Genomic DNA, 22,641 nt, shown 5'->3' with positions numbered 1-22,641 from the left:
TGAGAAACAGGCTGATTTATCACTTGGGCAATGAGCTTCATGAAGTTTGGAATGCAAGTTATTCTAAATGTAATCAGGGCACAATGTCATGTCAACATAGAAGTGGCCTTGGTTTTGTATACGATTTTCCCTGCACATTAATGCTTTGCCTCCACAAGGAACTACTGCTGAAGGCCAAGTACAGTGACCCAGCTGAATGCAGCACCCCTCGGAGGGACAGGGTCCAAAGGCCCACTGGCCCCCCGCTTCCTCCTGGCTCAGTCTGGCCGGACGCGGCCTCACAACCGCTTGGCCGGCAGTTCTCCCTCATCGTTGTGCTTTCGGTCCTTATCTCCACATTCAGCAGCGCTGGCCCTGCCTTTCCCCTCCTCCCACCAGGCTATCTTCACACACACGCGTGTACCCATGCATGCGTGTATATGTGTATGAAGTCCCAGAGTTCCTGGGATATTTAATTTTAGGACAGAATGTGTCTTTTAAACCAGGTCTATACTATAATGAGAATTACTACTGTTACATGTTATTTTAAATGTATGCCCCAACTATGTTTTTCCTCAAAGTTCTATTATTTTTATGGTCTGGTTTTTGAATAACGGATATTTTTGTAGGAAAACACCTATCTTATTATAGCAGAAGGCCCCCTGCTCCTCCCTTCTGAAGTTAGAGCTTCAAAGAGTTATTAGTAGCTGGTAAAAGCACACTGTCTGCATCTTGAGGACGTGGCCCCGTTTCTGAAAAGGGGAACCGATACTCTCTGAGCACAGATGAGGCTGCAGACACCATACGCAGTCACGGTCTCAGTCTCCCGTCACCAAATCTCCCACACTTTAAAATATGGCCGTTCGTCTCCTCACTTTGTGGGCTCAAGGGGGCATAACCAGTTAGAGGGCCGAGCTGGCGCTAACCCAGTCTGATGACTTCCCGAATGCCTCAAACCGCAGCCTCCGTCTACACAGAGCAACACACAAACACCACCAGAGAGCACAAGAGTTTAAATGCGAACCGGTACCTTTGTGAGCAATCAGTGAGAAAGCCACGCAAGGACCAGTCGTGACCCCGAGCAGCACCAGAACGGAAGGCCTGCCAAGCCCACGTCACTCCGCAGCCCGTAGAGGGCCACCCACACCGCACTCGTCTGTCCCCAGACCCGAGGCCTGAAGGTTATGAACAGCAAGTCTTACAGAACAAGAGGTTGAATCTTTCGCTCTAGAACGACATGTCAAGCATCTGGTGTTGCAGATCTCCTAGGACAGAAATGAACGTCTGAGACGTGCCCGGAGGAACCCAGAGCAGCTTCGGGATCGACGCATGACTGGAAAGAGAAGTAGGTGATCAAGCCAGAAACCTGGGCTCAGCTATCCTGGGCTGCCAAATTTCCTCTTTACAAGTTTCATTTGGAAGGAGGGAAATTTCATTCCATTTCCATTCTGGCAAAGAGCTCCATTTCAGGCTTCAGACTTAATTTTCTAGGCTGGGTGCAGCACAAGGCTTAGTAATCACCCTCTGACCGTGACTCACTCACAGCGGGGTGCAATACATCAATCCGGGGGAACGAGTGTTTGGAACACCACTGGAACCGTCTACGGCGACGGTAATTCCTTTTCTCCTTCTGTCTCACCTCATTTAGAGACGTGTAACAAGCCCTGAGAAAGCCCTGGGGAGCGTTTCTTCTAACCAGAAGCTGGTCCAGCCTCTCTCCTGCCTCCTCCATGCCTGGAAAGCCTGGGGAGGAGAAGCTCGCCTCGCGGAGCCGTGACAAAGAAAGGACTGTGACCGTCTGCTTCCCCCTGCTGCAGAAAGCTCCAACCCTGGAAGCTGAAGCAGGCCGGAGAGGAAGGACGCGGAGGGGTCTGGGTGGCATCCATCCAGGGTGAGGGCCACGGGGGAGCAGAGAACCGGAGACTCTCGCAAAGATACAGGAACTCCCACTTCTCTCAAACCAAGGCATGGAAACGAGGGCTTCGGTTTTTACAAGCCTTCCAGGCTGAGCTTTCTGGCTGCCCACAACGAAGAATAAACAGACAGCTGGTAGTTCCAATTGTCAGTGAGGTGGCCATTTGCCACGGGAAACCACCATGTGACAATTCACCGAAGGGTGTTTAAAAAAATCTAAGTAATTCTCCTTGGCAAAGTCTCCACTTTCGTTTCTACTGCATAACTTCTACGACAGTACTTCTCAGAAATGTAAGTAAATGGCATAATTCTTCGTAAAAGGCAATGTTCTCTTCTCCTTCTTTAAATCCGGGACAGGGCACAGCACTGAGGCTGAGGCAGAGTTTGGGGGCTGGAGCTAAGCAAACCGGGGTGGGCGCCTGACTCAGCCACAGGCCACGTGAACGGAGGGCATGAGTTAGGTCTGTGAAAGGCCACTACTGCTCTCCTCCTCACGGGGCTGTTCTGCTGCCCCCCGCATTCTGCACTGTGCCCGAGACGTGTGAAGACTGGATACTATCACAGAAGAGCGACCGTGGGCAAAGCTACTGCCACCCTGAACTCACGTTCAAGTTAGCCGTCTAGAACCTTCCCCTGGCTACCAGCGGGGCAAAATCTGAATAACCAAGTCACAGAAAGAACACCACAGTAACACTCAAGCAGTCAGGGGCGGCCGGGGACTGGTGGCTGAGGGAGGGGGACAGACTACAACGGGTGAGGGAACTCACTTGGGTGAAGGACGGAAATGTTCTAAAATTGGACTGGGGTGATGGGGGTGTAACTGTATAAACGCAGGATGCTATCAAACCGTATGCTTAGGAGGAGCAAATCTTACGATGCGTATACTTTGCCATGGTAAACGGTTAGGAAGAAACAATCAGAAGACCTGGACGCTAGACCCAGTTCCAGATCTATTAACCAGCAGTGTAGCCTTGACTGAAGCATCCAGCCCTCGGTCAAAGCTTCAGTTCCCTCATCTCTTACATTCGAGGATGGTCTGGGGCAAAGGGCCGGCGCTGAGGACAGGAAAGAACCAGTCTAGAGGTGTAGGCGCCTGGACTAAAAACTCAGCCCAGGTCACTATGCTTACCTTGGCTACGTGAGTGTAGATCTGCAGAGTCAGAGGGAAGTAAATTTGGCCATAATTAACTACACAGCATAAAATGCAGTCCCCTGGGTGGTATGTGGTTTTTAGCTCTCTGAGAAGAGAGAGGGCCTAGTTCAAACTGTTGCAACCATGCGGCCCAAACCTAAACTGACAGGAATGTGCCCTTGTCTCTCCTCAAACATCTTTTAAATGCAATTTCACATCTGAAATGCGCTTTCAAAGTGTCTAGATCCTGGCAGAGACCACTGTTAGTCTTTTTAAAGAAATGGCACATTAGGGGGGCATCTTTAAATAGAAAAGACAAAATCCACAACCACCACGGCCACACTTCTGCTGCTGTATTAACACAGGCCAGGTCCAGCACAACCAGACAATGCTCAGACTCCCACAGGGTCAGCAGGGTCCCCTTAACACGGCAAGCTGCTGAATATCCTCAGCAGAGCTAACGGGGCCTCATGGCTTTGAGGCCATCTTCTGCTAACCTACATCCGCAACAATTCAGATCTGTCTACACGCTCTTGGTGGTAAAGACCAATCTCCACCAACAGCCTGGAGACAGGGTCTTCTTTGCAGAGAGCTCATACCACCTCACAGCCCTTGAGAACACCAGGACCACACCGGCCAGCTTCTGTGGCCGTTTCCTCTACTCTGGGGACTTGAGAGAGGGTTTCTGATTTTGCTTTAATGAAACATGACCAGATATCAAATTTGGGACCTGGTGAGTATGGCATTCAAGGCCTTTCCCTCTTTGGTCCTGGATCATTTTCAGTCTTCTATCCTGCTGTTCCCCACCCCAATCCTCAGTGATATCCAACTCCTGCTGTACGTCTAATTTGCAAAGCCCTGGAGAGCAAAGCTTTCTGCACACACTGCTCCCTCGGCCTGGAATGAAGCAGGACAACCTGTCAGGACCACTGTGAAAAGTGGGGCATTCTGACGGTGTCAACAATGTGAAAAAGCTATAAAAGAAGTCTCAAGTGAAAAGATAAAAAGCACCCCTAATTCCACCGTGGTTACAGCAGGCTTTCACTTTCTACTTTATTAATTTCTGAACTGACCAAGGCTTTCACAAACACGTTTGACTTATATCACTACTCCTGATTTTTTCTTCTTTCTCTAGAAACTACAAGAGACTTTCTACTTTATTCATTTCTGTATTACCTGAAGTTTTGGACTTATTTTTGTAACTGGAAAAAATAATGATCTTTTAGACATCTTTTATTTTTTTTTAAGATTTTATTTATTTATTTGAGACAGAGAGAATGAGAGAGAGCACATGAGAGGGGGGAGGGTCAGAGGCAGAAGCAGGCTCCCTGCCAAGCAGGGAGCCCCATGCGGGACTCGATCCCGGGACTCCAGGATCATGACCTGAGCCGAAGGCAGTCGCTTAACCAACTGAGCCACCCAGGCGCCCCTAGACATCTTTTAGAACTGGGTTGATGTGGCAGTCACTGTGGGCTGCCTACTGGGTCTCCATTTCCCCACTCCTTAGGGAACCGTAGTTTTGTGCAGGAAGCTAATAGCACTTCTCCAGGCAGGCAGTGGGGCCTGGGAGGCTGACCTTGCCCATCAGATACTCCCATCCCCCTTGTCAGGGACTGGTCAGGAATCCTCACTGCAGCCAATCAGGGCAGGGCAATGGCAGCCCTGAGAGACTGTTATTGGTCCCACAGTGAACTTAGGTTCAGAAACTGACGCCATCAGCCTAAATGGAGGACTCCTATTTCATGGTTTAGGGGAAAGGGGATGGCGAGATTCTTTTTTTTTCCTGTCTACTATCCACTGGTGGATATGAGGAGAGTTGAACAGAAACTATCTGACCTATTCCTTGAAGGGATATTAAACTTAATGTACATTACAGAAAATACTCAAAGAATTGCCTGTTATTTAATTGTGGATTTTCTATTCAATTGGAGTTCAGAGATGAGACACCACACCATGGTTCAGTAATATCTCCCCTCCCTCTGGAGTTGAATATACCTAAGTACATATTCATTAACACAAAATGTTAGCACACAACCCCATCTCCCAAGGGCTTGCTTAAAGGACAAGTGGGAAAGACAGTTAAAACATTGCAGTGTAAGTGTTAGGATTAAGGTATGAAGGCGCTTCTAGAAGACAGAGTAGGATGATCAGAGAAAGCTTCTTAGAAAAGGTAACTCCTGAGCTGAGAGTTGATGTAAAAATTAGGAGCAGAGAGGCCAAGGGAGGGAAGGGCTCCAGGCAGTGAAGTTAGAAAGAACACAGCAAACATAGGGGAAAGTCTTTTCAACAAATGGTGCCAGGAAAACTGGATATCCACATTCTAAAGAAAAAGGTTGGACCCCAACCTCCCACCATATACAAAAACTAACTCAAAATAAATTAAAGACCTACATTTAAGAGCTAAAACTATAAAACTCTCAGAAGAAAACATAGGCTCAGGCAATGATTTCTTAGATATGACATCAAAAGCACAAGGAACAAAAAGGAAAAAGAGATAAACTGGACTTCACCAAAATTAGAAAATTTTGTGCTTAAAAAAAAAAAGAAACTTTTGTGCTGAAAATGACACCATCAAGAAAGTGATGAGACAATCCACAAAATGGGAGAAAATACTCGCAAGCCATATATCTGATTAAGGGACTGGCAGCCAGAATATGTAGAGAACTCTTACAACTCCGTAATATAAAGACAAATAACCGTATAAAAAAATGGACAAAGAACTTGAATAGCCATTTCTCCTTAGAAGACATACAAATGGCCAATGAGCACACAAAAAAAGAGGCTCATCATTAGTTACCAGGGGAATACAAATCAAAACCATAATGAGGCAGAAAGAAAGAAGCAGTGCTGGGCCACAAAAGGAGGCTGAAGAGCCTGGCAGGAACCAAGGCACAAAGAGCCCTACAGGCCAGACTCAGAAGTCTGGATATTCTAAAGGTAATGGGAACAAATCAGAGTTTGAAACCAGGATACACCATACCGGATTCAATTTTTGGAAATATACTACCGCCATAGTGGGGCATGTCTGGATGCAGAAAGGCGGGTAAGGAGACATGAAACTGGGGCAACGGGTGGGAGCAGAGGAACTGGAGCATCATTCCTGTTCCCAGAATCCCAGAAACTGTCCATTTTTATAAACACCATCCTTGTTTTCTTTTTTTTTTTTTAAAGATTTTATTTATTTATTTGAGAGAGAGAGAATGAGAGACAGAGAGCATGAGAGGGAGGAGGGTCAGAGGGAGAAGCAGACTCCCCGCCGAGCAGGGAGCCCGATGCGGGACTCGATCCCGGGACTCCAGGACCATGACCTGAGCCGAAGGCAGTTGCTTAACCAACTGAGCCACCCAGGCGCCCCCCATCCTTGTTTTCAAATAACTTCTATTTTAGATGAGACAACAAAACACTTAGGTAAATTACTGTATCAAATGGAGTTTCAAAGTACGGTTGAGGTGCAGCGTCGAAGGCACTGAGTTGGGGACCAGCACTGAGAGCAGGGAAGAAACGAGCCTATCCTTTCCAGCCCGGTACTGATAAAATTACAGACAACCACACTTTCAGGGCTGGAAGGGATCAGAAAAGCCCTTGCGCCACCGACTGTCTGATGCCTAAATTCTATCTACAGGACCAGTTACCCTGGCTTTGCTTCAAGAGCTCCAGAGATACGCCACAAGGGCGGCCCATTAATCCCATCTTCTGATGCCTGGGACCATCGCCTCCTTCTCCTTTCAGCTGGGCTGCCTTTCCTGGATCCGCACGTCCGTCACTAAGGCCACCGGGGCGGAGCTGCCCCTCCCGGAGGCCCGCAGCTGCCACGTGCCCTGCACCAGGCCGTCTGTCCTGCCGGCTACGCAAATGTTCCCATCCCTTCCAAGGCTCCTCGGGGACATAGTCTTGAGTCTCTTCTCTGGTCATCCTCAGGAGTCACTGGGACTCCTTGGGGAACCTTCCAGAGTAATAGCCGTAATGATCAGAGCACCTGTCTGAGCTCTGCAGGGATGAGCAGACCATCCCTGGGCTATTAATGTCACTTATGGGGAGCAGCTGAAGGCAGCCACAACACAGGCCGATGCAGACGGCGCTGGCCAGGCCCAAAAGCTGCAAAGCTGATTTTACCCCTGGTGTTACTACAGCCCATCTTCTCCATCTTGGGCTTGTGAAATGGCGGGCTGGACCCCGGCACGCCAGGGCTCCTGCCTCTCCTCAATTAACCCGGTGTCGAGAGTGGTTATCTTTGCAGTCGGTCAGACGGTCCGTAGCGTGACTAACTAAGTGGGCAGGAGAAAGAGGCCGCAAAGAGAAGGCGGACAAGCACGGCGAAGAAGCAAAGGCAGGAGGAGTTCAGGGCTGTCGGGACGTCTGCAAGGCCAGCCGGGGAGGGAGGCGGGAGGCCCGAGCAGAGGCACGGGACACGTCCTGCTCCACCAGCACGGAGGGGCTGGCGGAGCTGGCGGAACGGAGAGCGGAGAGCGGCAGCCAGCCTCCGGGGACGGCCCCGCGCGGGGAGGCAGGCCCTGCGAGAGGCGACGGATCTGCAGGGGCCACGCTGCGCATTCGTTCTTTACACTCTCTTCGCCTGCCTGTCCCTCAGCACAGGTGAGAGGCTGCTTCGCAGGACGTAGAGACTGAGGGAAAAAACGCGTGACTACAAACGACTGGCAAAGGAGCTCCGTGCACGTTACCTTATTCAACTCTGAGGGCCGCCCTGTCACACGGATGGTGTTGTCTGCATCTCCGCGCTGAGAAAACTGGGACTCAAAACAATTAAGAAACCTGCCCAAGGTCTCGTCTTTGACTAAGTGGCCTTTAGGCTTGAATCTAGGTCAGAAATGTAAGGTCCCTCCTCTCTGCATCAGCCGACCTATAACTCCTGGCTCCTTCCGTGGCCCTCCCCTACCCGGGCAGCAAGCAGGCAGCAGGGGCTTGGACTCGAGACCGCGCTGCTGAGTCCAAGGCCCGGCTCCACCGCGGACTAGTGAAGGTGACCTCATACAGGCCGCCTAATCTCCCCGTCCTTCCGTCGCCTCAGCTGTGAGGTAATGACAGTTCCAGCTACGAGGGTTAAATGCGTTTACAGTGCTGAAGCACTTTTAGAATAGCCACACGGTATACATTAAGCTAGATTAACTGAACTGGTTAACTAAACTAGACGTGGACTTGGGCAAGCAGCTTAACCTCCCAGCCTTCATCGGTCAGAATACTGGGCTATCGCCCCGTTGTGATGATAACGCGCCCACACACGTTGGTCACCATTATCGCCATGCTACCTGACTTCAAATCATCTCTTCTTTCATCCAGGACGGAACGTTACTGGATCATCTAACCACGCACATAACCCGTGAAATGAGCATTTAACAGGTCAACTGATTTAGAAAGATAAATACAAACTGAAAAGGAAAAAGCTTGAAATACAGTGTGAAATCGTTAAAATGAAAAGAATGATGTGACACCAAAAGAACTTGCCCCTGTTCTAAGGACGTGTGGGCCATTAACAGCACAGCAAGCCAGCCCCACGGCAGGTGCCTAGAGTGGGTCAAATGCAACTCACCTCCCCCGAGTGACTTCAGTACATGGAGGAAGAATACTGTGAGGCGGGTGGGTTGGTTATTTGTTTTGCTGGGGGGGGGGGCTGTCTCTGATTTTGGAGCCCCTAAGATGGAGTGTTTTCCTTCTGTTTATAACTTTCCTGAGGACTCGTTTATAACCCTTTAGAGATGATATTGCTGTTTAAGTATAAGCTTGGAAATACTTTAATTTAAACCACACCAATGGCATATCTAACCTTTACACGGTCCGGGTCCACATAATGCATTTTTTTCATGTCACATTCTTCAGTAGTATAATTTAACTTGAGAATATAAAGGATCCACACTCCAAACACAAGCAGTGTACACCTGGAAGAAAAATCAATTAGGTATAATGATGCAGTTATGTGATAATCAAGAGAAATCATGTGAAATAAGGGAAAACCTACCCCAGCTTGAGTTTGCCTGCCAGGTAACATGAAAGTACAGCCTTTAAGGGGACCTTCGTGGCTGACTTAAGGCACCATTTCTTACTTTCCTGACAAGAAAAATTAGTCATTTACGACTATCTTTGTTATAAGTGAATACAGAGAAAACATTTTTCTGCAAAGGCACCCTAATAAAATATGAATCACAACGCAGATCACTGGACTTTACAAGACGCCCAACCGACTGAGCCACCCAAGTACCCCCAGAAACCTCATTTTTAATAAGTTCTCTAAGTGATACTGATAAACTAAAAGTAAAAAAAAAAAAAAAAAGTTTAAACCTAAGTTTAGGAACCATTGTTTTAAATAATTTGTGTTACTGAAAAAAGAGTTAAGGAATAACCTTAATGGGAAAATGATCCCTTTTGTAAAGGAAGGGACAGTTTAAAAAACACAGCATCTAGCACAATAAACTATACACAATAGATGCTAAATTATTTCTTAATATTTAAGGATGATGCAAGAAAGTATTGCTAGGAAGTGTTTTCAAGACTTCTTGATTCTTGGGAAGCCTGGGTGGCTCAGTCGGTTAAGCGGCTGCCTTCGGCCTGGGTCATGATCCCAGTGTCCTGGGATCGAGTCCCACATCGGGCTCCTTGCTCAGCAGGGAGCCTGCTTCTCTCTCTCTCTCTCTCCCTCTGCTTGTGCTCTCTCTGTCAAATAAATAAAATCTTAAAAAAAAAAAAAAAAAAAGACTTCTTGATTCTTCTTTCAGTAGGCTCTCCCATGAAAACCTGAACAAGCATTCTAATTTTCCCCTGGGATGGAGTACAATGTTAAGCGAATAGGATGCTACCATCTGTGTAAAAGCAGGGGGTTAGTAACACACACACACACACACACACAATTTCTTATGTACACAAGACTGGTAATACTGGTTACCTTTAAGTGGGGGGCAGGAAAGAGAGGATATTTTACTGAGTACTTTTAATATCTTCTGAATTTTAAATCTTGTGAATATAGTATTACCTATCCTTCTCCCCAGCCCCCCAAAAAGGCATTACATTTGGTGCATATAATTCCCTTATCTTGATTATGAAGAAACAAGGAAGGAAGGAAGGAAGGAAGGAAGGAAGGAAGGAAGGAAGGAAGGAAGGAAGGAAGGACGGACAGTATGTTAAAAGCAGGCCCGGTACCTCCAGCACTGAGGACACTGCACTGGAATGCCCGGTCGTGAGTCTGTCGTGCCCACATTGTGTGCAGCGTGGGCCCAGGTCGACCTCGTTCACTGCCATGGGCCGGCATCCCACACAGTGCTGGGCATGTCAGGCCTCAGTAAATATTGGTTGATGACAAAAGGAGATGGAAAATAATAATGTACATTTCCTTTTTCTACTTTCCTCTTTCTACACCCCCTAAATTAGGGGTATTTTCAAAAGGGTGATTTTTTTTTTGTTTCTCTTTTTTTAAAGATTTTATTTATTTATTTGAGAGAGAGAGCACGAGCAGAGGGTGGGGGGCAAGGGCAGAGGGAGAGGGGGAGGGAGAAGCAGGGCTTCTCTGAGGTGCGTCTCGATGCCAGGACCCCACAATCATGACGTGAGCTGAAGGCAGACACTTAACTGACTGAGCCACCCAGGCGCCCCGAAAGGGTGATTTTCAACTTGGTTTGGCTGCTACCAGATGCAACCACCAAGTCCCTCCCTTAACAATTCTACCACTTATTAGGATATAAGGGTGACCTGGCTGACACACCTATCATCTCTTTTAGTGTTCAATATTTAAGGCTCTTCAAAGCTGTAGGGGACTTTAATTAACCGTATTTTTAGATGAACTTGAAATGGCTAAGGGGAAAAGCCCCCTTTCATTATGTAACGGCAGGGAGCACTGTGCACGTTTAAGAGCCGCTCTCTCAGGCACTGAGGCTCAGGAACAGAGCCTGGGCGCTCCCTGGCTGGTGCTGCCCTCTCAAGAAGTACAGCCTGATGCATAAACCCAGACGTCTGTGTATGGAACCTGCACCTGAGTGTGCCTTTATATGACCTTTGGACCAAGTATGAGAGCCATCCTTCGGGTCCTACTGCATTCTTCTCCCAGCTCCCCACAGCTGACCCGGCCAGGGGGGTCATAAGGCCCAAGGGCTCATACTTACTTTAGGATGTCTTTTATCAACAAGTTGGGTCTTCTCATCTTGTTTTGAGCTCGGGTGTACCATTGCAGAGAGGGTCTTGAGCGATCGCTTCTCAGTTTCACACAGTTATACTCACTGGGCATTGCTGTGAAAGAGAGGAAGAAGCCAGGGCAGGGAAAGGAGGGAGAGTCAAGCAGGTGATGTTTATAAAAAGCCTTTAGGGGGCACATCCATAGCATGGAATACTACCCAGCAACAAAAAAGAATGAACTAGTGATACACTCAACAACCTGAATAAATCTAAGGCAACTATGCTGAGCCAATACTAAAAGTTTACATGTTGTATGATTCCAGGTATATAACATTCTTGAAATGTCAAAATTATAGAAATGGAGAACAGATGAGCAGTTGTCAGGAGTTATGGAGGAGTGGGCTGAGTGTGGCTGGATCCTTGTGATGATGTAAATATTCTGTGTCTTGACTGTATCCCCATCAATATCCTAGCTGTGATAGTATACTATGGTTTTGCAAGATGCTGCCAGTGGGGGAAACTGGGATCTCTCTGTATTATTTTTTACAACTGCACATGAAACTACAGTTATCACCAAATTAGAAGTCTGATGTTTTTCAAGAGCCATTACCTTTTAGAGGTGCATACGAACTATTTACAGATGAAACAGGAGAAATGAGATTGGCTTCAAAAAAGTCAGGAAGGGGCTAAGAGTGCACGTGGGGGAATGAATAAAGCAACACTAGCTTTAAACTGATTAAGTGTCAAAGCTGGGCACTGGGTACATGGGGCTCTTTATACCATATTCCCAATATTCTCACGCTTTGTACATTTGAAGTTTTCCATAATTAAAAAAAGTTTAAAGAGGAAGTGTTACATTAAAAACAGAACAAAAGTGTTACACTAAGGGGAAAAAAATGGCAATTTTAAAAGATATTTTTCTTTAAAAATTATATGTTCTTGAGTATACTTGCCTATTTATTCTTTTGAATTAATTGTATTCTCAAGTTTTCAATTTCTAAATAATATTCTATGGGGTACCCTAGTAGAAATCGGTATGTCTACCCCTGCGTAAGTTTCCCCCTTCCTCTCAACTTGGTAAAACGCTGGATTTTTAGCTAGGTGCGTGGCCTCCCAGCATAAAGACTACATTTCCCAGCCTCCCTTGGAACTAGGTATGGCCTCATGACTAAGTTCTAGCCAATGGGATATGAGCAAAAGTGACTTGTACAACTTCCAGGGTGTATGCATTGGCATACACCTTTACCCCTTTTCCTGCTGGCTGAAATACTGACACATGAGGAGCCCCTGTGGACCACACAGAGAGCAGACCACCAAGGGATGGTGGAGCAACAGCAGAGACGGGGCCTGGGTCCCCGGACAAGCCTAAGGACAGAGCCGCCAGTCCACCTTAGACTGCCTGCCTCTGGGCTGTCAGAAGATGGAGAAATAAACTTCTATCTTGCTTAAGCAATTGTTAATTAAAAGTGAAGTCATAGCTCAGCTAATCTAGGCACCTATTATAGTATGCTATTATGATAAATTTATATATTAAGAAACAGTATCTTTACTATAGTCTTTCAGCCAAGAGGCAGTTATATGTCATTATACACTTTATTTCCATTAAAGTGTCATTTCCTTTGAAAAAAATCTTTTACCAAATTGACGTTCAAGTAGTTTATGTTTTTGCTACTGGAAACAATCTCTCCCTCCACTCCAATTCTAACTGTGTAGCAAGAATTTTCCTAGATATGTATCCTTCTGAATAGTTTCAAAAAGACAGTGCCAAGGACCTCACCAGTAAACCCTTGCTGAAGAACAACTGAGACCTGGAAGTTTTCAAACACCGCAACTTTGGGGTTACTTAAACGCATGGCCAGCCAAGTGGTGGGAACCAGCAGGCTCCCTGTAACCAGTACATATATAAAACAGACATTTCTAAGATGTCTGTGTTTTTACAACCAGAATGACATGCAATTCACCCCGAGGCGGACCTCCAGCAAACACAGTGACTGCGGTGTCAGAGGGGAGCCCGTCTCCACCTCTGCCTGTCTCTGTTGCGCTGGACAGCGCCAACCCCGCAGGCCGTCCCGCAGGCCGTCCCCGCAGGCCGTCCCCGCAGGCCAGAAGCCTGTGAACCTCCTTTCCCCCACTGGCCCGCCCGATTCCTGCTGAGCTGTCACTGTGGGACTTCCTGGTAGAAGACAGGAGGAAGACAGGAGGAAAGCAGCAGCCTTTCCGGTCCCCTGATTCAGCACAGCCTCTGGCAGGGGCGGTGACAGTCACAGGCAAGAGAGGGTGACTACATGTGACTCCAGCAGCATCGGTGGGCATCTAGCATCATCGGTTTCCACTCGAGAGAAGTGATGGCACCTCCAACAGCTTTGTGACAAGTACAAGCCTCAGCCCAGGGTGACAGAAACTTCCTGATCTCTGGCTAACACTCCTACACCTCTTTTATAGATTTTATTTATTTATTTATTTATTAATTTAATTTATTTATTTGAGAGAGAGAGCGAGCAGGTGGAGGGGCAGGGAGGGAGGAGGGAGAGGGAGACTCTCAAGCAGACTCCAAGCTGAGTGTTGAGCCCAACGAGGGGCTCGATCTCACAACCCTGAGCTCATGACCTGAGCCGAAATCAAGAGTTGGATGCTTAACCAACTGAGCCACAAAGGCGCCCCTGGCTAACACTTCTTTCTCACTTTGGCATCTTCAGGTCTGCTGACGTCTTTGCGATCAATCCCCTGCATAAAAGCCCTCCTTGCCGGAAGCATCTCCACGGTTTCTGGTTTCCTGCTGGGCACTGACTGGTATATCAGATGATGCTCTCCTGCCACTTTCAGGAAAGTAGGATTGTTCAAGGAAAGGAGGGGCTCTGGGGGTGACAGAGTCTATCATCCTGAAATCCTTCCTCTTCTCACTATCACTGCCATACAATACAATCCATTCAAATGCTTAAAAATAAAAATAGCTGTTTTGGTTTTTTTTCTAATCACACTGGAGAGGATCGCAGGAGAGGGAGTAGAAGAACACAGAATCTACAGCCCAACACCTGGGCTCAGCTCCTCCCCCTACCAGTGGGGAAGCTTTGGGCAAGTCACTATAACTCCTGCAAGCTCAGTTTGCTCATCTGTAAAATGGGGGTGGTCATATTACCTACCCCATTGGATTCATGTAGGGAAAGTGGGTGCACATCACAAGCACTATGCACCTGCTGGTTGTCACTCCTATTACCACAGAAAAAGGGAACTTACAGGCGCCCAGTCTCATCTGACAGGATTCATCTGTTGGGGCTTTAAGGCTCTTGTGTCTTTTGGTCACCTTCACTTCCAGACACAGGTTTGACTCTAGCCTTATCATGGAGTAGTCCTTTCTTCCGTCCATCCCATTTCCCTCCCGGGTGTCTCTGGAGAAGCAACATCCTCCTGAAGCCCCTCACACACTCCCCCACGGTCAGGTCCTGGCCAGTATCCTCTCTCCCCCCCACCCCCTTTCTCAACCTGCAGAACTTTTAAATGCTCAGAGTTCACTGGCCTCTCACCGTCCCTGCTCCCTGTGATGGCCGAGCCGCTCCCAGCCTGTCTACCTTCCTTCACTCCGTCTGCACACCATGCCTGGGATACCTTGCAACCACATTTCCTCTAAAACCTCTTGAACCTTCCCTTAAACTCCCACACGCACATCTTATGACTCCAGGGTCCTGGTCTCCACCACCAGCACAACCTTCTCGTCCCACAAATACTCACCGCAAGGCTTCACCATCTGCCTTTCACTCACTGCCTCGAGGGAGAGACCCCCCAAGCCCCTCTCTCTGTGCGGACCTCTCACCTAAGCTCAGACTATGCGCCCAACAACCTGCCTGCTATCTTCATCTCAGACAACATTACGAAGCAGAACCTGGCACTTTCCTCTATTCCTTACATTATTTGGAAGCTGTGCCATCCATTCAGCCATCCAAGGTGAAAACCTCTGTGACAGAGGTTTCCAACTCAGGCTTCTAACTTTCATTCCCAGCCCCGGTATCTCCAGGGTCTCTCGATCATACCTTCCTGAACTTCTCATGCCTATTGACATTCCTCCAGTGATCAAGTCCCTGGACTCCCTGTCTTGATTCTGTCTCTTCAAAGCCATCTTTCTAAAAAAAAAAAAGTATCCTGGGGGTGCCTGGGTGGCTCAGTTGGTTAAGCGACTGCCTTCGGCTCAGGTCATGATCCTGGAGTCCCGGGATCGAGTCCCGCATCGGGCTCCTTGCTCGGCAGGGAGTCTGCTTCTCCCTCTGACCCTCCTCCCTCTCATGCTCTCTGTCTCTCATTCTCTCTCTCTCAAATAAATAAATAAAATCTTTAAAAAAAAAAAAAAGTATCCTGTTTAATGATTTCCAGCTCATCTCAGGTTTTATGACTCCAGGTGACAAACCCGTCACACTCTGGCCACACAAAAGTACTGTTAGAAGCCCAGATGTGCCAGATTGTTACCTCAGTGCCTTTGCACGTGATGGAATTCCAATGTGAACCCCAGCAATCTGCCTGGTGAACCACTTTTCATCCTTAAACCCTCTCCTCTGTGAAGATAATTTTTCAACACCATGGCCATCCCCGACACTTCCCCATCTTTGTTGATTGCAATGAGCTGACGTTGTCTGTGTATATTTTAGGTCTCCTCTATCATTCTGCAAGCACCTGGAGGATGAGCTGCAGGGCCAGAATTTTGTTTATCTTTGTATCCCCAACACCTAGGACAGGGCCTGGCACACAGCAGGTCCTTAGGAAACCTCTCGCATTGAGTGGAATGTGCGTTGCATGCCTGTAACCTGTCTTCAAACAAGGTAAGCATCCTTCAAAAATGTTATTTTCCCTAAAATGCCTAAGATAAAAACTGAAAGTTAAGGGGCTCCTGGGTGACTCAGTCGTTGGGCATCTGTCTTCAGCTCAGGTCGTGATCCCAGGGTTCTGGGATCGAGCCCCGCATCGGGCTCCCTGCTCAGCGGGAAGCCTGCTTCTCTCTCTCCCACTCCCCCCTGCTTGTGCTCTCTCTCTCACTGTGTCTCTCTGTCAAATAAATAAAATCTTTAAAAAACAAAACCCTGAAAGTTAACAGAAATTATAATAGCAAAGAATAAAGTATAAGCTCCACTGAAACATCTACAACGTCCAACAACAGGGAATCTGTTGGTAAATGATCACCACAAGTCATCACTGCAGCATCTGTGGCATCAGCCTCAGCATCACCTGGGGGCAAGTGTGAAATGCAGTCTCAGGCCCCCCAGATCTGCTAAATCAAGGGATTCGTATGAACATTAAAGTTTGAGAAGCACTAGCTTGAAGTATTGGGTATATACACTGACACAGAAAGACATTGTAAGAAAAAAAGTAGTTTTATAAAAATGTATAGAGATATACACAGAATCACGTTCTAGGACGTTTCCATTCAAGGTAAGAGAATCTGACTTCCCACCGAGTTTCATCAAATCCTCCTACTTGAGCTTGGAAGGTATTCTTCTGATTTACAAGAGACCATTTGGATTCCATGCCCCTCAACATCACAGAAGGACAGCCAACCTGAGTCATCTTCACAAACGTATAGCTGATATACAGCTAGGTAGGTGGCCTTGAGATGCTCCCTCAGAGAACCACAGTTTATAGTCTTGTTTAGCTCTGCAACATCCACACTGTTCATTCACTTCTTTCGTCTTTAATGTTCTATTCGGTGGAGGACGGGTTGCATTTAAAGGTTCAGTTACACAAACATTAAGCCATGGGCATGTTTTGTTAACAACTGCATAACTGTGCACCATTAATCCTAAAAGTAATTATACTTTTAGCTAACAAAACGATCAGAATGCAGGAGAAGACTGTTTATATATCCATAAGTGTATATATGTACAAAGATATTTAGAAGGAAGCACACCTATATGTTATCAACAACTGTGAGTAAGCTCACTTTTCATTTTGCATTCTTCTTATACTTCCTTGAATTCTGGCATTACTGCTATTATTTCTGAAAACTTAAAGACATTTTCATGGGGGGAGGCTCCTTACCCTATGATGAAAAGAAATCTGAGAACCACTTAAACAAAAAATATTCTTAGGAACCCTGAAGCATCTCTACTGTGTGAGGAACAATATCTCATAAATAAGCTTAGTTAAAGGCAAAAAAGTTGAAACGAAGTTACTGTATTTGGGGGAAGTCTGCTGAGCTGGGAAAAATATATATTTATGGAGAAGCAAAATGAAGAACGTTGACATTCAGCAAGTCCAGTCTGTCTGAGGAGCAGACACTGAGCTCCCCCTGCCATTTGATGTACGGAAGCCCCGTGCCCAGCTCGCCTTGAACATCAGGGGGCTTCTAAAAACCGCTGAGTGAAATGAGTGGATGAGTGAAGGGTGACAGAGGACCTCCTAGAACTTCAGAGGGCTCACGCTCATCTGCTCTGGCCTGGCACTGCAGGGTGTCGCAAACATGTCCCCCTGCCACCAACCTGCGCATGCACACACAGACCGCATTCACTTTGGCGATCTGGACCCTCCACTCCGTTCGACTTATTTACCTAATGTGAAGAACGCTCAGCTTCGAATGATAAAACCACTACCGATATGCCCCACTTACCAAAACCGCCTATATGGAGATTCCCAGATGCATATGCTTAATTTTGTCTTTATAACAATCACTATCATGAGACATGTAATCTATGAAGTCTTTTCTTTTTAATAAAATTCGTCTCTTGTCCCCCCAGCCAGAATATAGATGGCATGGAGGCAGGGGTCTTCACTTCGCTCACCACCGAATTCACAGTGCCTAGGATGTTAAGAGGCACATGATAAGCATCTAGTACATATTTATTGAATAAATACTCAGTTTCTTATGAGAGTTTCAGAAGTGATGGTAGTTTCAGGCATTCCTCCAAGGCCTTTTGTTGGCAGGCCATCACCAACGGCTTGCTTATCTTCTTCCATCCCACGGCACCCTCCTGTCCTCCTTCCCCATCTCCTTCATGGTAGCTCTTCTCCTACCATCTCCTCATAAGTGCTAGGGTCCCAGGGCTCATAAGTTTGACCCTCTTCTCACTCAGACTGTCCACGTCTCAGCTTTGCTAACCATGTTTATGCAGAAAAGGCTTGGTTTGCAAAATTATGTATTTCTACTCACACACAAAAACATAACATATCCTTCTCAAATGCTTGTATGCCTGATGAAGAAATAATCCTTGTTAAGGCCCTGATGTATAAGGGCAAGGCCTGCGCTTTCAGTCCATTTGTAGGAAGGGCACTAACATTTTCAGAATTAAGAATTAACCACCAAAGGCAAGAGCAGAATAGGCACCACCAAGCAGGACATGATGAACTGCCAAATTACCTATAGAGACAATTACTGGTACAAGAGTGGATAGGGCATTAATATTTACTGGGAGTAAAGCCTACACAGGCTATCACTAAATCCTAACAACACCTACTTCACTGGACTGCTATGCATTTAATCTGCCAAAGGTCATGCATGGAGAAGTAAGGGGCTGAGAATTCCAACCCACATCTATTCACCTCCCAGTCCATGCCCTTCCACCTGGGGGTGCTTAGGAACGGCAGATATGCATGTATGTGAAGGGTCTTTTGTTTCTAATAATGAAGGCTTGACAAGGCACAGATAGTTAGAAACAAAAATCTGAACTTGAGAAAGCAGTGAGTAAGCCAACGTGGCTGGAGTGGGCTGCCTGGGAAGGCGAACAGGTAAGCTTCGATGTGAATGTGGCAGCTGAAAGAACATGCCTGGTAAGGCGGGAGGTCTCTGAGAGCAGAGGACTTCACGGCAGGAGAAAAGGAACACCAGTCAGCTGCGTGCAAGGCTGCCTGCCCAGGGACAGAGAGGCAGGGTACTGGATGCTCACTGCTGCCCAGATGAAAGGGGAGCCCGAGGCCTGCCCTGGTGAGGAGCAGGAGGGAGGGACAGGACAGAGATCTACCGAGAAATGATGAAAAGAAGACTATCAGCGACAAGACGTGTGCAAACGGAAAGCTGCATCTCAGTTCTGGAAAGACAGGTTTGGAAGTCAATTTTTGTAGTTTTGTGATGATGTGATTAATATGAGATGGTAAAGAACTGGACAGAGATGCCCAGGAGGCAGATGGAAGTATGGCTTGAGGCTCAACAGAACATCCAGCCCATCAGCCAGCCCTGCCCACCAGGTCCAAGAGAGCTAAGCCCTAAGGCATCCACAGTATGAAATTAATTAACTTCTCCTTTAACCAGACTGGTACAAGTTATATACCATCCAGGGAAAGTTGAGAAAATAGTCCCTCAAATCGTGTTTGGGGTTTTGTGTTTTAGATGAAGACTTCTACTTGATAAAGGAGAACAGAAGACAAGGCAGGAAGCCTGCGCTCGGGGAGAAGCCAGCTTTGGGCTACGCAGACGCTGGACATGTCACGGTGCCCGTGAGAAGGCACAGCACGAGCGGAGAGCATGGCAAAGAGGAGCTGGGTGGGGAGGGAAGAGGTACGCTGTGGGCAGAAGAAATGGAATGAGCAAAGCACAGAGGCCTGGTTAATCTGGGGAACAGCAAATGACTGGGTACAGCTGAGAAAGTATGGCATGGGATGGGGGTAGGGGTGCAGGCAGGAGTTAAGGCAATACCGTGGTCCTGTTGGACGTCCCAGGGCCGATGCCGTATCTGGGCTGTGGGTGCTGGCTGCCAAGAGCACACGTCAGGCCCCGCTCTGCACATCTGCCCCACAGCTGACTGAGGAGGTACAAAAGGCTAGCCTTCTGGCCTCTAGGTGGGATCACCCTGGGAGAACAATTTAAGCTCCAGCACTCCCTGAGGGATCAGCTGGGAGCACAGCTTTGCTCAGCTCCTTTCCCTGCCTCCCTCCCTCCCCCACCCCAACCTGGTGCCCTTTCTCCTGGCAGCCCCCTCAATGAACCAGGGGCCCCTGACGTCTTGTTTCAGGCTCTGCTTCTACCGAACCCGACCTAAGACAGGCCATTAGGTCAGCAGGTCAATGTATGGAAGATCACAGACAGTCACGGACGATCACCAGAGGCCCTTGAGGACTTTATTCAAGAGGGGTCAAGAAACGTGCAGGAGAATCACAGGGAAAGCAGCAGGGATAGCAGAAGGGCAGGTGGAGAGGCTGAGATGCGAGGCTGCTGGGGAGCCAGCACAGCGTTCTCAGCCGCAGCAAAGATGGCGGCAGCCGGGGGTGGGGGCGCCGGGGGAGAGGAAGGGCTTGGGCTGCAGCACCGACAGGCCTTGGGATGGATCCAAGGTGCTTAGCACACAGGAGGCAAGACAGTTCAAGTGACAGGGAAGATGGTGGAGTGCTCTAGAGAGAGAGGTCACACGGATGGAAGCTTTGGAGTCACTAAGATCAGTTTGGCCCTGCCGAGTCCCAAAGTCCTGTGGGCCCTCAGGTTGCTAAGTCCTGGGGACAGATGAAAACCCAGGCTTGGGGCCGTCGGGGGGAATCTCACCTGGAATATCAGTCAGGGAGTGCCCTTGGCTGCAGGTAGCAGAAACCTGGGTATCATGGCTTTTAGCCAAGCGGGGGTTTCTTCTTCTCACAGAACAGCAAGTCCAGGGGCAAGCAGGCCAGGGCTGGTGTGGTGGCTCTGGTACACCACCGATGTCCCCAGCTCCCACCAGCCTCTGTTCCTCCAGCCTCAGTACCTGGCCAACCTCCGCCCCACAGTCCAGGCAGGAAGCAGAAGAGGGATGAGATGGAAAGGAAGGGGAAGCACCTATATCAGGAGAGGGAAAACTTCCAGAAACGGACAGGCCTCCATGTAGATCTCTTTGGCCAGATGACAGCACATGGCTACCCCCAGCTGCAGAGTTAGCCAGGAACTTTGGACAAGCTGGGCCGGCTGTTTCCCCAAACAAGATCAGGGTTCTGTCGGTAAGGAAGGAAAGGGGGGATCTGCAGTAGTCAACAGTAGGATGTGCCATGACCGAGATAAGGTCCTGGGGCATGTGGATAAAGGTAGTAGTTACGACTGCTCTAAAGAGATAAGATCCCCAAGGGGAAGAACAAAGTGCAGGGCCGTCTTAACCCCGGGAAGCCCACCTTCAAGGGGCTGGGGAGGAAAGGAAGAAGCACAGGAGGGACTGCTGGAAATCAGAAAAGGAAATATTAAGCAAAAATCAGTAACTCTGATGTGACAGTACCATGCCTGGGTTCAGCACAGTCTGAAATTCCAATTATTTAAGAAGCAGCATGCTAGTTCCTATGCAAAATGCATTTTAAATTGCTTTACCCTAAACAAGTAATATGGTTGCCCGCACCAAAAAGGGTGATTTCTAAAAGTCCATTTCATTGATTCTGTGAGAATGCAGAGATGGCCTGACAGACTGAGTCTGGAATGAGTCCCCACCTTCTAGAAACCCAAGGTCGAGGGAAGTGATAACAGGAACGTATCCAAAGCGGTGTGGGGAGGGCCATGGGAGCAAGGACACTGTTCAGCACAGACACAGACACGATTTAGTCACAGAGCTCACTCCCTAGGCCAGCTTGCCAAGGCCCATCTGTGGGCACAGGACAAACATGGCAGGGCTGGGGGCCAGGAACTGGGGAGCAGTGGGTCCAAGTGAAGTTCTCCACTCAACTCTCTCCTACCCTCACCCTCCAGGGAGAGGCAGCGGAGAGTAGGGGCGCAGCGTTTTAGCCAGAAAAGCTCAAGACTACACCAGTCCAGGGCCTTACCTGTACCTTCCAGAGCTCTTGGTGACATGTTACTCCTCTCCTACTGATTCCAGAAGTCAATTTGTCCTCCTTGTCTACCCAAGCAGACAATCTAGGTGGCTAATTCCAAACCAGTTCTAGCTGTGGAAATTTTTGTTTGTATGAAAGCTCACTTAGAATCCTAAGATGTAACACACATAGGCACGCAATTGGGGGTGCCTGGGTGGTCAGCTGGTGGAGCATCCAACTCTTGGTTTCAGCTCAGGTTATCATCTTAGGATCATGGGGTTGAGCCCCACGTTGGGCTCCATGCTCAGTGGGGAGTCTGCTTGCGATTCTCTCTCCCTCTCCCTCTGTCCCTCCCTCTCACACACTCTATCAAATAAATAAATCTTAAAAAAAAAAAGAGGCATGCAATTGATCTTTTGCAAGGTTTCTCTACCTCAGAACTACTGACATTTGGGACTGGGTAATTCTTTGATGTAGAAGACAATCTCATGTAGGGTGTCTCGTGTAGGATGTTTAGTAGCATCCCTGGTCCTCCCCCTCCCCCAGCTGTGACAACCAAAGCTGTCCCCAGACATTCCCAATGTCCCCCCCCGGGGGGGGGGCAAAACTGCCCCCAGCTTTATCCACTGGAATAAAATCATTGTCTATATTAAAATTCCAAACATCTCCACATTTGAAGTATTAAGGGTTATTAAACTCACTGCAAAAACTAAAAACTCAAAGACTGTGGACTACAAATTGAAGATACTTGAGTTTCAGTATCTAGTCTTCTTAATGTTTGGTTTGGGGGGCTTGGCCTGAAGAAACCTGATTCATCAAGGTAAATGATCATGTCTCACCTG

At 47.8% G+C, this 22,641-nt stretch overlaps 1 protein-coding gene across 8 annotated transcripts in view; it reads right to left on the bottom strand.

Annotated features, from left to right (window-relative positions):
- The window catches only part of ST3GAL5 (ST3 beta-galactoside alpha-2,3-sialyltransferase 5), a 50,563-nt gene that overhangs the window by 12,584 nt on the left and 15,338 nt on the right, over positions 1-22,641 (bottom strand). For 5 of the 8 annotated variants that reach the window (XM_035001137.1, XM_035001141.1, XM_035001133.1 and 2 more), the window contains exons 2-3: positions 11,128-11,251; positions 8,805-8,916 (exon numbers count right to left, since the gene is read on the bottom strand). In XM_035001137.1, the coding sequence (XP_034857028.1) occupies positions 8,805-8,916; positions 11,128-11,249 (234 nt within the window). In that variant the 5' untranslated portion in view covers positions 11,250-11,251. Of the gene's footprint in view, positions 1-8,804; positions 8,917-8,996; positions 9,086-11,127; positions 11,252-22,641 lie in introns of all 8 variants that reach the window. The other 3 variants (XM_035001135.1, XM_035001134.1, XM_035001136.1) reach the window with 1 other exon arrangement.

The sequence above is a fragment of the Mirounga leonina genome, unplaced genomic scaffold, assembly GCF_011800145.1.
Source record: "Mirounga leonina isolate KUSES-001 unplaced genomic scaffold, KU_Mleo_1.0 Mir_125, whole genome shotgun sequence".
Taxonomy (NCBI): Eukaryota; Metazoa; Chordata; class Mammalia; order Carnivora; family Phocidae; genus Mirounga; species Mirounga leonina.
This window is presented reverse-complemented; position numbering and strand designations above follow the sequence as displayed.